Source organism: Arachis hypogaea, chromosome 6, assembly GCF_003086295.3.
Source record: "Arachis hypogaea cultivar Tifrunner chromosome 6, arahy.Tifrunner.gnm2.J5K5, whole genome shotgun sequence".
In the NCBI taxonomy this organism is placed as follows: domain Eukaryota; kingdom Viridiplantae; phylum Streptophyta; class Magnoliopsida; order Fabales; family Fabaceae; genus Arachis; species Arachis hypogaea.
The window spans coordinates 80,069,458-80,086,448 of NC_092041.1; the positions used below are offsets into that span (position 1 = coordinate 80,069,458).

Sequence of the window (16,991 nt, forward strand, 5' to 3'; positions counted from 1 at the left end):
ACTATTTTTCCTCAGCAGACTTGAAATAAAACATGAATTTTGCTACCATGTGTCACACATAGTAAGCATGAAATGCTCTCGGAGGATGCCAGCCATTATCCTCAGCTCTCAATGTAGCCTTGATCGCTTGAGATCTATCAAAAATAATCAACAGGCCTTCCTGTGTGGTGATGTGTCGCCTCAAATTGTTAAGAAAGAAAGATCATGATTCCATCGTCTTAGACTCAACAATTGCAAAGGCTATAAAAAGAATATTGCTGTTACCGTCCTGGGCCACTGCAATAAGAAGAACTCCACCATATTTTTCATACAGATGCGTACCATCAACGGAGACGAATGGCTTGTGATCCTTGAAAGCCTTGACACAGGGAGGGAAAGCCCAAAATACCTTGTCAAATATGCTATAGTCACGCACCATGAGGTGCCCATCATAGTACGGTGCAATGCTGATCTCACACATCGTTCCGAGACAACAACTCTGCAGCGCTTGCAGCAACCTCGGCACCTTATTGTGAGACTCCTCCCAATCACCGTATATCTGTGCAATCACCTTTTTCTTTGCCATCCAGACCTTTCTGTACGAGGGTTTGAAATGATAGCTTTGCCTAACTACACTTTGTAGGACTGAGATGCTGACGGACGGGTTTGATTGTATCAACATGAGGATGACATAGTAGATGAGACTGTTGTCCAACTGTCAGTGGTCCTGTAACATTGTGGGTGCTAAACACGTGTGTGCTTCTCCCACCTTACGCACCTCGCTAGCAAAATAGAACACAAGTGGTAAACAAGTTCAACAAGCATAACAACGATAACTAAGAATATAGAACACAATGAAACTTTAACTTACCAGTATTTGAGATTTTGTCAAAGAGCAATACGAAGACTTCAAGGGCAGCTTGCTGCATGTTGTCGGCAACGCACATGGTACTTTAATCGATCTGACTCCACTACTCGATATTTAGCACTTCTACGAATGCTATAATTCTCCACATCCTACATTATTGCATCTTCGCATTTGAATCTGTGGCCAACCCTAAACTCCAGTCCACCATCCATATTGTAATCTTCCTCACCCGTGTTGGAAAATGGGTTCTTCCTTTGCATTGCGTCTAGATCCAACGTACCATAGTGACTGGGTACCGATGACAAGGTTGGAATTGGGTGCGGGGGAGGCAGAAGATACCTACGTGATGCCTTAACCGAGATCTCTGGTACAAACTCTTCCTCATCATCATCCTCAGAGGAACCGCTCTCATTGCTATTCGCAACATACTCATCATCGAGATCCTCACCGTCGACCTATACCCCACTCTTTTGATCTCTTTTCTCCTGCTACCACTGACGCTACACAATATCAGACTCTTCAATTCTTCCAATGAACTTATTGGCCGGGTAGTACGCAACAGAATAGGATTCACACACTCAAATGTCACCCCATCATCATTATTTCTCATACGGCAATTTGAATACACACTTACAACCAGGTATCTACTACTACTAGACATTTTGGCTTATTTTTGGAAGGAATAGGTAGAAAAGAAGTAGTGAAATGTTTGTGGAGAATACAAAGAGTTACACATCCTTTTATTGTTGCTAGAAATTTATCTTAATGTATCCGTTTACAGTGTAAACATCATAATTACTCTCTTATCTCGTTTATCACAAAAATGGGCTTAATTTTACTAGCTACTGCTAAATTGCCAAACTAGTTTTGGGAAGATGCTCGTGCCTGTTTTTTTATAGAGGAAGTATAGGGAGCCAATGGAGTATCTGTATAATGTGTACAATGGGGTTTAGAGATGTTCGATTCAGTAGGATATCAGATGTTTATTATCCTTGGTACTCGGATGGTTATTCTAGATAGTATGGGTGTATTGTGTTTGAGAAATTAGTAATATTTTATCTTGGATGTTCATTTTTTAACTCGTATTGGGCCAAATAAATAACCAATTATACACATTGTACAAATATTCTATTGGCTCCCTAGCGAAATTCTTTTTTATATTAATAGACTCTCAACAAAAAATTTAAATTTGAAATCACCATATTAACCAATACACAAAATTCCTACCGAGTACTCTATGCTAAGGGTGTTTGGTTGTGCATGCTTCCCACATTTAAGACCTTTCAATAAAACTAAATTAGACTATAGATCTTATTTAAGACCTTTCAAAAGATTTTAAATATCTAGGCAGGAGTGATAAAATTACTATTGTTAGGAATATAATTTTTTATGAGCAAAACTTTATATACAAATCTATGTTTTCTGATTTTGTTTCTTATGCTTCTCATAAACCTGTATCTCATGAATTTTAATTTTTACCTCAAATTTCTATTCCTCCACCTATTACTAATACTTATTCTACTATATCTTTATCTAATTCAAATAATTCTCTTTGCACTCTCTTTGTGTTACAAGCATGGTTCTGAAAATCGGACCGACCAGCCGGTTTAATCGGGTTAACCGGGAACCAGTCAGCTAGTCGGTCCCGGTAAACTTAGAAACCGTTTAGCAAAAAATCGGTGAAAAAATCGGTCGAACCGGCGGTTAACCAGTCAATCGATAGAACCGTCTGGTTTTTTAGAGGGTTTCCGGTTCGGAAATATACCCTCTAAAACGGCGCCGTTTTGTGTAAAAAATTAAAAAAAATAAAAAATAAAAAGAAGAAAGGCAAGTGCTGAAGCTGAACCCTAAATCACCAAACACCAATTGAAGCCACTCATCTCTCCTTTCTTCTCCGCGTCCAGCACCCACAATCCTCTCCTCCCTTCGAATTCCAACAACAGCCACCACCCACCATCCCACTTCAGAGCTCGAACTCATCGCCAAACCCTTCTCTCCTTTCTCTATCTGTCGCCCTCTCTGTCCGAGCTCGCTTTGTCGCTGTGGGTCACGCCGCTTCGCTGATCCTCGTCGTGGGTTATTGCCGCTTCGCTGCTCCTCACCGTGGGTCGTCGCTGCTTCTCGGATCCTTGCCGTTGGTCCTCGCCGCTTCTCTCCTCCTCGTCGTTTCTCCTTCTCCCCTCCTCGCTGGCGTTGTTTCTGCTTCTATGCTCCGCACCGTGTCTAACCGTCATTGCTTCTCCGTCGTGGCTTCTCTTTTTCGCGTGGAGTCTCGCAGTCGAAGAGGCTACCTTTTGTCTTTAGTCTCTGCTTCAACCATCGCAAGTTTCAGATCTCAAGTTTCAAGTCTCTTCTTCTCTGCTTCAAGCCTTCAACCTTCTCAGGTCTCAAGTCTCAGTCTCTAACACTCCCTGATTCTATTTCCCTGACTCTATCCCTCTGAAATTTCAAATTTATTTTGAACATGCATATGATGTATTATAGATGATTCTGCTGAATTTTGAGATATTAATGTTTTGAATTTAATTATGTTGATTATTGATTTTTATTCTGGGTTAATTAGTTGTTTTCTGAGTTAATTTTCTTCGCTATCCATTGTTGTTAACAGTGCTAGATTGTTGGTGTTTTGTTCTGACCTCTGGTTAATTATTCTGTAATTCTGAGTTTGCTTAATATAAATTTGATATAAGTTCAATTTTGGATTCTGGATTTTGAATGCTATATAGAATTGATACAATTTTGGGACTCTGGATTTTGATTGCTACATTGACTTTTGCTGAATATAATTCTGGATTTTGAATGATGTATGACTTGATATAATCCAAGGCAAATATTTTCTCAGTTTGTTCTTTTCTTATACAGAGCCAGACAATGCATATGATGTATCAAGTTGTTGCTAGAAAATTGAATTAAAATTCAGTTTCTATTCAAAGTTTTTCTTCTGCTGCTTTTTGTTCTGTTATTTTAAATCCTTATATTTCATGTAGGCCTAGAAAAGTTCAGGTACGTGGGGCAACACATTGATGCTCATTTGTGACAGCAGCATCAAAATGGTCCTTTAATAATCAATTTTCTGTTCATCAAGAACTAATTTTATGTTTTTGAGGTCTAATTTTATGGAGAAATGTAACAGATTGATAGTGAAGAGACAATTAAATGTCTTATACATCTTTGGAACTAATTTGACCAAGTTAGTAATATATAAATTGATGATAACACTACAACATTTTGGGTCTATGGTCACAGTTTTTTTTGTCACGGTAAAAAACCGTGACCATAGACCCTCTATGGTCACGGTTTTTTAGGGTGACCAAAAAAAAAAGCTATGGTCACAGTTTTTTTGGAAATGGTGACCATAGAGTACCTATGGTCACGGTTTTTTAAAAAAGGGTGGCCTAAAAGGGTCTATGGTCACGGTTTTGAGGGGTGACCTAAAGAGGTCTATGGTCACGGTTTTGACGTTCATAATGTTCTTGCATATATCTTGTGTTTTGATCCAAGAATTATATGTTTTGACTCATTTTGTTATTTTTCAAAATTGAAAACATATCTTCTTGAATAAAGGATTTAGCAAAATGAAGATCCAAGAACATAAAGCAGAGGAATTACAGAGAAAAAGCTGGGCGTTCAAAATGCCCAGTAAAGAAGGAAAACTGGCATTTAAACGCTAGCCAGGTACCTGGCTGGGCGTTTAATCGCCCAAACTATGCAGCAATTGGGTGTTAAACGCCCAAAACATGCAGTTCCTGGGCCTTTAACGCCAGGATGACACAAGGAGAGGAATTATGTTTTCAAATCAAATCTTTTTCAAATCTTCATAATTTTTCAAAATCAATTCTTTTCAAATCAAATATTTTCAATCATATCTTTTTCAAAATCATATCTTTTCAAACATATCTTTTTCAAAATCAAACCTTTTCCTCATATTTTCAAAAATCTTGATTCAAAAATTTCATGTTTGTTACTTTCTTGTTGAAAGAGATTCAATATTTGAAATTTGGAATCATATCTTTTAGTTTCTTAGTAATCAAGTCATTAACTTTTTAAAAAAAGTCAAATCTTGTTAATTTTATCTTTTCAATCATATCTTTTTAAATCATAGCTTTTTCAAATCACACTTTTTTAAAAATTCTAATAACTTCTTATCTTTTTCAACTTTATTTCTTTTCTTTTTCAAAACCACCTTTTCACTCTTAATTTTGGAAAATCACAACCAATTTTTCAAAAATTATTTTAAATTTTATTCTTTTTATTTTCGAAAATTCTTCCCCCTCTCTTATCTTTTTCTATTTAAACACTAACATTCCTCCTCCATTGTCAATTCGAACTCCGTCTCTCTTTGTGTGTTCGAATTCTTCCTTACCTACCTCATCCTTCCATTCTTGTTCTCCTCTGACATCTCAAGGAATCTCTATAATGTGACATAGAGGATTCCATATTTTCTTTATTTTCTTCTCTTTCATATGAGCAGGAACAAAGATAAAAGCATACCTGTTGAAGCTGATCTTGAACCTGAAAGGATTCTGAAGAGGAAGCTAAGAGTAGCTAAAGCACAAAACTCTGAAGAGGACCTCACTAAAATTTTCGAAAGGGAAGCAGCAAAAGAAACAATTATGGCCGAACCAAACAACAATGCAAGAAAAATGCTTGGTGATTTTACTACACCAACTTCCAACTTCTATGGAAGAAGCATCTCAATCCCTGCCATAGGAGCAAACAATTTTGAGCTAAAGCCTCAATTAGTTTCTCTACTGCAACAGAACTGCAAGTTTTATGGACTTCCATCAAAAGACCCTTATCAGTTTTTAACTGAGTTCTTGCAGATCTGTGATACTGTTAAGACCAATGGAGTTGATCCTGAGATCTACAAGCTTATGCTTTTCCCTTTTGCTGTAAGGGACAGAGCTAGAACATGGTTGGACTCACAACCCAGAGATAGCCTAGACTCTTGGAAAAAACTGATCATGACTTTCTTAGCCAAGTTCTTTCCTCCTCAAAAGCTGAGCAAGTTTAGAGTGGATGTTCAAACCTTCAGACAGAAAGAAGGTGAATCCCTCTATGAAGCTTGGGAAAGATACAAGCAACTGACCAAAAAGTGTCCTTCTGACATACTTTCAGAATGGACCACATTAGATATATTCTATGATGGTCTATCTGAATTTTCCAAGATGTCACTGGACCACTCTGCAGGTGGATCCATTCACCTAAAGAAAATACTTGCAGAAGCTCAGGAACTTATTGAAATAGTTGCAAATAACCAGTTCATGTATACCTCTGAGAAGAATCCTGTGAGTAATGGGACGACTCAAAAGAGAGGAGTTCTTGAAATTGATGCTCTGAATGCCATACTGGCTCAGAATAAAATATTGACCCAACAAGTCAATATGATCTCTCAGAGTCTAAATGGATTGCAAAATGCATCCAACAGTACTAAAGAAGCATCTTCTGAAGAAGAAGCTTATGATCCTGAGAACCCTGCAATGGCAGAGGTGAATTACAAGGGTGAAGCCTTTGGCAACACCTATAATCCTTCTTGGAAAAATCATCCAAATTTTTCATGGAAGGATCAATAGAAGCAAGGCTTCAATAATAACAATGGTGGAAGAAATAGGTTTATCAATAGTAAACCTTTCCCATCATCTTCTCAGCAACAGACAAAGCATTCTGAGCAGAATATTTCTAGCTTAGCAAACATAGTCTCTGATCTATCTAAGACCATTCTTAGTTTCATGACTTAAACAAGATCCTCCATTAGAAATTTGGAGGAACAAGTGGGCCAGCTGAGTAAAAGGGTTACTGAAACTCCTCCTAGTACTCTCCCAAGCAATACAAAAGAGAATCTCAAAGGAGAGTGCAAGGCCATTGATATAATCAACGTGGCCGAAACCTTAGAGGAGGAGGAGGACGTGAATCCCAATGAGGAAAACCTTTGGGAACGTTCAGTGGCCAGTAAGGAATACCCTAATGAGGAACCAAAGGAATCTGAGGCTCATACAGAGACCATAGAGATTCCCTTGGATATCTTTTTACCATTCATGAGCTCTGATAACTATTCATCTTCTGAAGAGGATGAAGACATTGTTGAAGGGCAAGTTGCCCAATATTTAGGAGCAATTATGAAGCTGAATGCCAAGCTATTTGGTAATGAGACTTGGAAGGAAGAGCTTCCCTTGCTCACCAATGAACTGAATACATTAGTTCAGCAAAATTTACCTTAAAAGAAATAGGATCCTGGTAAATTCTTAACACCCTGTACCATAGGCACCATGACCTTTGAAAAAGCTCTGTGTGACCTGGGGTCAGGGATAAACATGATGCCACTCTCTGTAATGGAGAAACTGGGAATCTTTGAGGCACAGGCTGCCATATTCTCATTAGAAATGGCAGACAAATCCATGAAAAAAGGCTTATGGACAGGTAGAGACGTGCTAGTAAAGGTCAAAGGCCTTTACATCCCTGCTGATTTCATAATCCTAGACACTAGGAAGGATGAGGATGAATCCATCATCCTCGGAAGACCCTTCCTAGCTACAGCAAGAGCTGTGATTGATGTTGACAGAGGAGAGTTGATCCTTCTTGTGAATGAAGAATGCCTTGTAGTAAAGACTCAAGATTCTCCCTCTGTAACCATGGAGAGTAAGCATGAAGAGCTTCTCCCGATACAGAGTCAAATAGAGCCCCCACATTCAAACTCTAAGTTTGGTGTTGGGAGGCCACAGCCAAACTCTAAGTTTGGTGTTGAGAGATCTCAACCATACTCTGATTATCTGTGAGACTCCATGAGAAGTCACAAAGACAATCACAAAAAAAATCAAAAATAGCATTGAAAACAGCACATCCTAGAGGAAGGACTTACTGGCGTTTAAACGCTAGTAAGGGTAGCAAAATGGGCGTTTAACTATCCAATCTGGCATCTTTCTGGGCGTTTAAACACCAGAATAGGGCACCAGACTGGCGTTTAAATGCCAGAACAGGACAAGAAACTGGCATTTAGACGCCAGAACAGGAAGGAAAATTGGCGTTTAAACGCCAGAAAAGGGCAGCAGACTGGCGTTTAAATGCCAGAATTGCACTCTAAGGCGTTTTGAGCGCCTAATAGGAGCAGGGATGATAAATCCTTGACCTCGCAGGATCTGTGGACCCCACAGGATCCCCACCTACCCTCCCACAACACTCTTCCCCAAATACCCCTCACCAATCAACTCATTCACTCTTCCCCATCACCTCTTCACAATCACCTCCATATCTCTTCCCCAAAAACTTCACCTACCTCACCCCTATATAAACCTCTCACTACTCCTTCATATTCACACAACACATACACCTTTCCACCATCTTGGCCGAATTCACTTCTCCCTCCATCTCCTCCATTTTTCTTCTTCTTCCCCTTCTTTCTTTCTTTTTTTGCTCGAGGATGAGCAATCCTTTTAAGTTTGGTGTGGTAAAAGCATTCCTTTTTATTTTTCCATAACCATTTATGGCACCTAAGGCCAGAAAAACCTCTAGAAAGAGGAAAGAAAAGGCAAAAGCTTCCACCTCTGACTCATGGGAGATGGAGAGATTCATCTCAAAGGTCCATCAAGACCACTTCTATGAAGTTGTGGCCAAGAAGAAGGTGATCCCTGAGGTCCCTTTCATGCTCAAGAAAAATGAGTATCCGGAGATCCGACATGAGATCCGAAGAAATGGTTGGGAAGTTCTTACTAATCCCATTCAACAAGTCAAAACCTTAATGGTTCAAAAGTTCTATGCCAATGCATGGATCATTAGAAAATGTTTATACCCTGGGTTGAGATCTCTGACCCGGGATGTTCTACAGACAAAGCGACCGACCTCTTTAAGGTCAGGAGGACCCGACCTCTTCTCAAAGAGGTCGGCCAAATCACAGGAAGGCTCAATAGAGGGCCCAAACGGAGGAACACGCCCCAAATCCTAAGGCAGCCCAAGCCTACAGAGAGAAGGGCGGCTCCCTTGAAGATAAGATGACCTCAATTAAAGATAAGATAAAGATAAGATAAGATAACTAACTTATCTTATCTAAGAAGGTTACTCTATGCTATTATAAACACACTGGAGCACCCAGGTATAACTCATACTCTGATTCTACTCAATACCTGCTTAATACCATTGCTAACTTAAGCATCGAAGTCCCTTGCAGGTACCCCCACCCTCCGGGAACGAAGGATCAGCACCACCACCGTGTCCAACAAGTCAGACACAGCGGCTCCAGCCACCGTCAACAGGTCAGATACAACAGCTCCGACCAAGTACGAAGATCTCGTCCAAGATCGACCTACAGTTTCAGGTAACCCTCAAAATATTGGCGTCGTTGCCGGGGATCCTGGAAGTCATCCCAGCACCATAGCGGACGACCATGACAACAACCACGGCTCAGATCTAGAGGATAGAACGTCACACAAAAACACGGACACTACACCAAAAGATACTTCCTAAATCAACAAAAGAACTCCCCAAACGAGGGAGCCCTGGATGCGTTTCAAGATCGGCTAAAATAACTTGAGGCAGAAGCTCTACGCCAACGAGAGGCTGAGAAGGACCTGCAAAGAGAAATAAGGTGACGTCGGGAATTGGAGAACAAGCTCCTAAAACTTGAAGCTGATGTCAAGACTAAAGTCGACCGTTCCACTCCCGAAGATAGCACCCGCAAAGAGCAAGATCCATTCACCAAAGAGATCATGAAGAGAAGAATCTCAAAAGACTTTAAACTCCCAGACATGACCTTGTACGACGGCACTATGGATCCCAGCCATCATCTCAGCAACATCAGGAGTAGAATGAATCTCACAGACGCCTCAGATGCAGTTCGGTGCAAAGCCTTTCCAACTACTTTAACAAAAACAGCAATTAGATGGTTTGATAACCTCCCTCCTAGATCCATCTCAAGTTTCGACGACATGGCCAAGAAGTTCCTGGCCAGATTCTCCATCCAAAAGGACAAAGCTAAACATGCACCGAGCTTACTGGGAATCAGACAAGGAGAGAGGGAAACCCTGCGCAACTACATGGAGAGATTCAACAAGACCTGCTTGGATATACAAAACCTGCCAACAGAAGCCGCTATCATGGGCCTCATTAATGGCCTGCGAGAAGGGCCTTTTAGTCAATTTATATCAAAGAAGTACCCTACGTCTCTGAACAAGGTGCAAGAACGAGCGGAGAAGTACATCAACATGGAAGAAAACTCCCGATTAGGAGAGACCTCAAAGGTCGGGTTCACCTCTCGGGATAAAGATAAAGATTCCAGAAAGAAAGAAGATCGCCATGGAGAGAAAATCAAAAAATACCACAATTACACCCCTCTTTGGGTGTCTCTTGTGGATATCTACAGAGAGGTTTGCAACATAGAAAAAATACCACCAGCTCGACCACTCAAAGGCAAAAAAGGAAAAGGAAACCAGGCTGAATATTGTGAATACCATCGGATCCGGGGGCACTCCACCAACGAGTGTTTTGACTTAAAAAACGTCATAGAAAAGCTCATACAAGAAGGAAAGTTAGATCGATACCTGGCAACCCATGATGATGAACAAAGGAAAAGAAGAAGAACAGAAGACGTCGGACCAATCGCACGGTCACCCCGGATGCCAGAAAGACATATCCACATGATACACGGAGGATTCGCCAGGGAAGGAATCTCCAAATCATCCCGCAAAAAACATCTCAAAGACGTATACCACGTCGCAGAAAGGAAGGAAGCACCCGACATCCCGACAATCACTTTTACCAAGGAAGACGCATCCGGCATCACGACAGGGTATGACGATCCCATGGTCATCATTATTATACTGGCAAACGCAAATCTTCATCGCACACTGATAGATCAGGGGAGCTCTGCCGATATCTTATTCAAAACCGCTTTCGACAAACTTGGCTTGGAAGAAAAAGAACTCAGAGCTTATTCGGACAGCCTGTTCGGGTTAGGAGACACCCCGGTTCAACCAATGGGATACATCCCGCTCTACACAACTTTTGGAAAGGGAAGTCAGTCAAAGACACTCAAAATAGATTACATCGTCGTTGATGTAAGCTCAGCCTACAATGCCCTAATAGGGCGGGCAACGCTAAATCAACTCGGCGCAATAGTCTCGACCCCGCATCTATGCATGAAGTTCCCGACCGCCGAAGGAATAGCCACAGTAAAGGCAGATCCGAAGATGGCATGCCGCTATTACAACGAGAGTCTAAACCTCAGAGGCAGAGGAGAAGAATTCTATACAATCGAGCTCGGAGGAGTTCAGAGGCGGGAAGAGCTCCGCCCACAACCTGAAGGAGAAGTAGAGAAAATCCAGATCGGAAACACCCCAGACCAAACAACTAACTTCGGCATACTCCTAAAAGGGGACATAAAAAATCACTCATACAGTTCCTACGTGACAACGCCGACCTCTTTGCGTGGAAGGCCGCAGATATTCCACGCATAGATCCCAAACTAATGTGCCATAAGCTAGCAGTCTACCCAGGATCTCGGCCGGTACAACAAGGCTCAGAAAGCTAGGACCAGAACGCTCTCAAGCAGTGGAAGAACAGGTATGAGCCCTACTGGAGGCAAGCTTCATAAGAGAAGTCAAATACCCGCTATGGCTTGCTAATGTCGTTTTGGTAAAAAAGTCAAATAATAAGTGGAGAATGTGCACCGACTATACCAATCTCAACAAAGCTTGCCCGAAAGATCCTTATCCACTCCCAAACATCGACGCACTGGTAGATGCTTCCTCCAGATACAAATACCTCTCCTTTTTGGACGCATACTCGGGTAACCAAATCCCAATGTACCCACCCGACCAAGAAAAAACCTCTTTCCTGACCCCAAAGGCAAATTACTGCTACATCGTTATGCCTTTTGGTCTCAAAAACGCAGGAGCTACTTACCAAAGGCTAATGAACAAAGTTTTTTCGGATCACATCAGAAAGATCATGGAGGTCTACGTGGACGACATACTAGTGAAGACGGAAAATGAAGAGATGTTACTATCTGACCTGACACAAGTATTCAACACCATAAGATGACACGGCATGCGACTCAATCCCACAAAATGTACCTTCGCAGTGGAAGCTGGTAAAATTCTTAGGTTTTATGATCACACAGAGAGGAATCGAAGTGAACTCGGACAAGTGCAGGGCCGTACTCGACATGAAAAGCCCGACTTGTATCAAAGAGGTACAGCAACTCAACGGGCGGTTGGCAGCCTTGTCCAGATTCCTGACGGGATCAGCAATACGATCTCTCCCCTTCTATGCCACTCTAAGGAAGGGAAAGGAGTTTGAATGGACAGTTGAATGTGAGCAAGCCTTACAAGACTTCAAAAAATTTCTGGGTCAACCACCTATATTAGGTCGGCCACGGGAAGGAGAACCACTCATCTTGTACCTCGCAGTAGGAAATCGGGCAATAGCCTCAGCACTGGTCCGAGAAGACAACAGTGGGTAGCAACCCATATACTTTATTAGCAAAGCATTACAAGGGTCCAAACAGAACTATCAGAAAATGGAAAAATTCGCTTACGCTCTCATAATAACATCTCGACGACTTCATCCATACTTCCAATCTCACACCATTAAAGTTCGGACCAACCAGCCCATAAAAGGAATCTTACAGAAAACAGACTTTGCAGGCAGAATCTTACAATGGGCAGTCGAGTTGTTCGAATTTGACCTTCAATACGAAGCACGGACGGCCATCAAATCTCAATATCTGGCCGACTTCATTGTAGAATTTACGGACACACCGGAAATCCCCGTAGTATGCAATTTATACGTGGACGGCTCCTCGAACAAAACGGGAAGTGGCGCAGGTGTCATACTTGAAAGCGACCAGGGGACCTAAATCGAACTCTCCCTTAAATTCGGGTTCCCTGCCTCAAATAATCAATCGGAATATGAGGCACTTCTAGCTGGTTTGAAGCTGGCTAGGGAAGTTGGAGCTCAAAAACTTATCATCTTCAGCGACTCACAGGTAGTCACGTCACAAATAACAGGCAGCTACCAAGCCAAAGATCCCACTATGAAAAAGTACCTGGACAAAACCAGGGAACAGCTCGAACAACTTGGAGAGTATGAAATTCGACACATACCTCGAGAACAAAATGCACGGGCCGATGCACTCTCAAAGCTAGCCAGCACCAAACCAAGAGGCAACAATAGAAGCCTTATCCAAGAAATTCTACAGAAACCATCAATCTCAGAAGAAGAAAAAGTCCTAGCCATAACAGGTCGCGATCAGGAATGGATGACCCCCATAATCAATTACCTCACAATGGAGGCCCTCCCTACAAATGAGAAAGAGGCAAAGAGGTTAAAACGGGAAGCACAATACTATACCATCATAAATAACACTTTATACAAAAGAGGGATTTCAACACCATTGATGAAATGTGTGCCAACTTCCAATGCTAAAGATATCCTAGAAGAAGTGCACAGTGGTATTTGTGGCAATCAGCTCGGAGCGCAAGCACTCGCCAAAAAAGTACTTCGGGCAGGATTCTATTGGCCGACGCTACAAAAAGAAGCCACAGAATTTGTAAGGACATGTTCGCCATGTCAGAAGCATGCCAACTTTCACGCCGCTCCACCAGAGGAACTCATCAACGTAACCTCACCCTGGCCATTTGCAAAATGGGGCCTCGATCTCCTTGGACCTTTTCCTCAAGGATCAGGGCAAGTCAAATTCCTCATAGTAGGAATAGACTACTTCACAAAATGGATCGAGGCAAAGCCCCTAGCTAACGCCACAGCTCAAAGAAGTCGGAAATTCCTATATAGAAACATCATCACATGGTTCAGAGTTCCACACTCCATCACTACAGACAATGGTACCCAGTTCACAGACGCATGCTTTAGAAAACTAGCGGCTGACCTGAATATAAAACAACAATTCACTTCTGTTGACCACCCCCAAGCTAATGGACAAGCTGAAGCTGCTAATAAAGTTATATTAGCAGGGTTAAAACGGAGGCTACAGGATGCAAAGGGAGCCTGGGCCGAAAAACTCCCACAAGTCCTATGGGCATATCGAACGACTCCACATTCCACGACAAAGGAGTCACCTTTCCGATTAGCTTACGGGATGGAGGCAATGATCCCAGTAGAAGTGGAAGAAGGATCACCCAGGGTAATCCATTTCAGCGAAAAGGCCAATTTCCAACTCCAAAGGGAAGAGCTCGACTTACTTCCGGAAATCCGAGAAAGAGCTCGGATAAAGGAAGAAGCGTTGAAACAATGAATGGACTCCAGATACAACCGAAAAGTAATACAGCAGGCCTTCGATGAAGACGACCTCATCCTAATCAGAAATAATATAGGAACAACTCGACCTGGAGAAGGAAAATGGCAGCAAACTGGAAGGGACCCTTCCGAGTCATAGAAGTACTGGGAAAGGGCTACTACAAGCTATCCGAACTCGACGGGCGAGAGCTTCCTAGATCATGGCACGCCTGCAACCTAAGAAGGTACTATAGCTAGGGATGACAAAAGATTTTGGACAGGGCACACTCTTTTTCCTGAAAAGGTTTTCAAATGAGGCGCCCTGCCAAGACCTACAAATCACCCGAATTAGGAAATTAACTCCTCATGTATATTTGTATTTTCTTTTAATAAAATTTGCTCAGATTCTCTACAAACGCTCAAGTCGTATTATTCTAAAAACATTCATCGCCCGATTGTAAAGCTACAAATTGACAGAAAGTGAAAACCGAATTCACTGTGCGATCACGATAAAAACAAGGGCTAAAAACCTAAATTCTACGAAATCGGCAAAGATGAAGACAGAATAATGCAAGTAGTTATAGAAAGTGATCCATAGAAAGGACCTGACGAGGTCCTAATAAAATGGATTGCTATAAAATAACTTAAAGGCTGAACGGCACAAAGTCGGACCAACCACAAAAACCAAAGTTATAAGTAAAGCCCTGGAAAGAGGCCTGGCCAACCCTATAAAAGAGGATTACTATAACTTCGAAGAGCCCGACAGGACGAAGTCGGACTCCTACAAAAAGTTACAAAAGATAAATCCCTGAAAGAGACCTAAACAATGTCCAAGAAAGAGGATTATGAAGTAACTCGACAGGGCCCGACATGATGAAGTCAGCCCGGATAGATTAAAGTTACAAAAGATAAATCCCTGAAAGAGACCTAAACAAGGTCCAAGAAAGAGGATTATCAAGTAACTCGACAGGGCCCGAAATGACGAAGTCGGCCCGGATCGATTAAAGTTACAAAAGATAAATCCCTGAAAGAGACCTGAACAAGGTCCAAGAAAGAGGATTATCAAGTAACTCGACAAAGCCTGACATGACGAAGTCAGCCCAGAAAGATAAAGCTACAAAAGACAAATCCCTGAAAAAGCCTGAACAAGATCCAAGAAAGAGGATTATCAAGTAACTCGACAAAGCCCGACATGACGAAGTCGGCCCGGAAAAGATAAAGTTACAAAAGAGATCTGAACAAGATCCAAGAAAAAACAATTACCTAGTAACAGAACAGCGACCGACGTGAAAAAGTCGGACTAAAGCTACAAAAAGTTATAAAAAGTAATCCCAAGGGGTTGCTAGAAATAACTCAAGAAAAGATCAACTGAGAAAATCAGCCAACAGAGGGAAGATTGCTCGATCCGATAAGACCTCGACTTCGCCAAAAGCAATCAAAAGAGGATGAATAAAAAGCAACTCTGAAAGATTCCAGATAAATGCTAAAGAAAGCTGCAAGCAAGCATATTGTGAAAAACAAGGCAGTTACCATAAAACAAAGACTCAAGAGGCCGCTTGAAGCCAACCCCAAGAGCAAGAGAAACTATTTTGTTTTTCAAAATAAAGTTGCTAAAAGTAGCAACTATCAATAGTCAACAAAATACCATTTACAAAAAAGAGTTCAAAACCCACAGGCCGGGCTATACACAAATCTATCAAGGATAATCAAAGAGAGTCCAAAGGCTTCCCAGTAGCAGCATCAACATGAGGGGAAAGAGGAGTCTGGAGAGGCACCGCATCCACTGTCCCGTCGCCTCGATTCAAGATCTGACAGTCAGGATCTGGCTCAACTACGGTCGAGGGGGCTGAAGGAACCGGCGGGGCAGAGGCTTTAACAGGAGGCGCAGGAGGAGGTTCAATATCATCATCGGGATCATCCAGGACAATCTTGTCATCCTTTACTACGTTATCAAGACTAACGAGAGTCAAATCGGCACCAGGGGCAACAATCCGGAACTGCTCTATCAGGTTCTCATAGGTGGCAATCCCGCTACCCACAAGATGACCTTGAAGCTCGGCATAATCAACCCGAGCAGTTTCCAAGTCATCTCAAAGACGCACCAACTCCCTATAAGCCGAGACATAGCTATCCTTGTGCTTCAATGCCATGTCCTCAGCCAACTTCAAAGAAGCCGCCAAGGCAATAGAGCTAGCCTTCTCACCCTCCAGTTCCTTTTCTACCTTCGCCAACTTCACCTCCAATTCCTCCTTTAGACCCTTGATCCGATCAAACTCTGATTTAGCCTCCTCCATGAAAGATTTAGTAGCATGAATCGGGATACCCTGAACAGTCCGAAAAATGATCGCGCCTGGTGCGCGAAATTGTGAACAATACTTTTCACAACTCTCATAATCCCCGGTCATGAACCCCAAAAACTTTGTGGCTCAATACCATGGCATTACACAACTTCGCACAACTAACCAGCAAGTGCACTGGGTCGTCCAAGTAATAAACCTTACGCGAGTAAGGGTCGATCCCACGGAGATTGTTAGTATTGAAGCAAGCTATGGTCATCTTGTAAATCTTAGTCAGGCAAACTCAATTGGATATGGTGATGAACGAAAATAACACAAAGGTAAAGATAGAGATACTTATGTAATTCATTGGTAGGAACTTCAGATAAGCGCACGAAGATGCCTTCCCTTCCGTCTCTCTGCTTTCCTACTGTCTTCATCCAATCCTTCTTACTCCCTTCCATGGCAAGCTTAAGCAAGGGTTTCACCATTGTCAGTGGCTACCTCCCATCCTCTCAGTGAAAGCGATTGCATATGCTCTGTCACAGCATAGCGGAATTCATCTGTCGGTTCTCAATCAGGCCGGAATAGAATCCAGTGATTCTTTTGCGTCTGTCACTAACGCCCCGCCCTCAGGAGTTTGAAGC

At 42.1% G+C, this 16,991-nt stretch overlaps 1 protein-coding gene and 1 non-coding gene across 2 annotated transcripts; both read right to left on the reverse strand.

The window, feature by feature from the left end:
• Window positions 1-202: 202 nt before the first annotated feature.
• LOC112805646 (uncharacterized) lies at window positions 203-565 on the reverse strand. Its single transcript, XM_025848000.1, has one exon. The coding sequence runs from the start codon at window positions 563-565 to the stop codon at window positions 203-205; it is 363 nt and encodes a 120-aa protein (XP_025703785.1).
• A 5,288-nt stretch (window positions 566-5,853) lies between these two features.
• Window positions 5,854-5,957, reverse strand: LOC112700203 (small nucleolar RNA R71). Its single transcript, XR_003153117.1, has one exon. It is a non-coding gene; the product is annotated as a small nucleolar RNA R71 (small nucleolar RNA).
• Between the last annotated feature and the right edge of the window lie 11,034 nt (window positions 5,958-16,991).

What these genes read in the sequence shown, in the direction of transcription:
- LOC112805646 (XM_025848000.1), bottom strand. Translation starts at nt 565, where the DNA reads ATGGCAAAGAAAAAGGTGATTGCACAGATATACGGTGATTGGGAGGAG.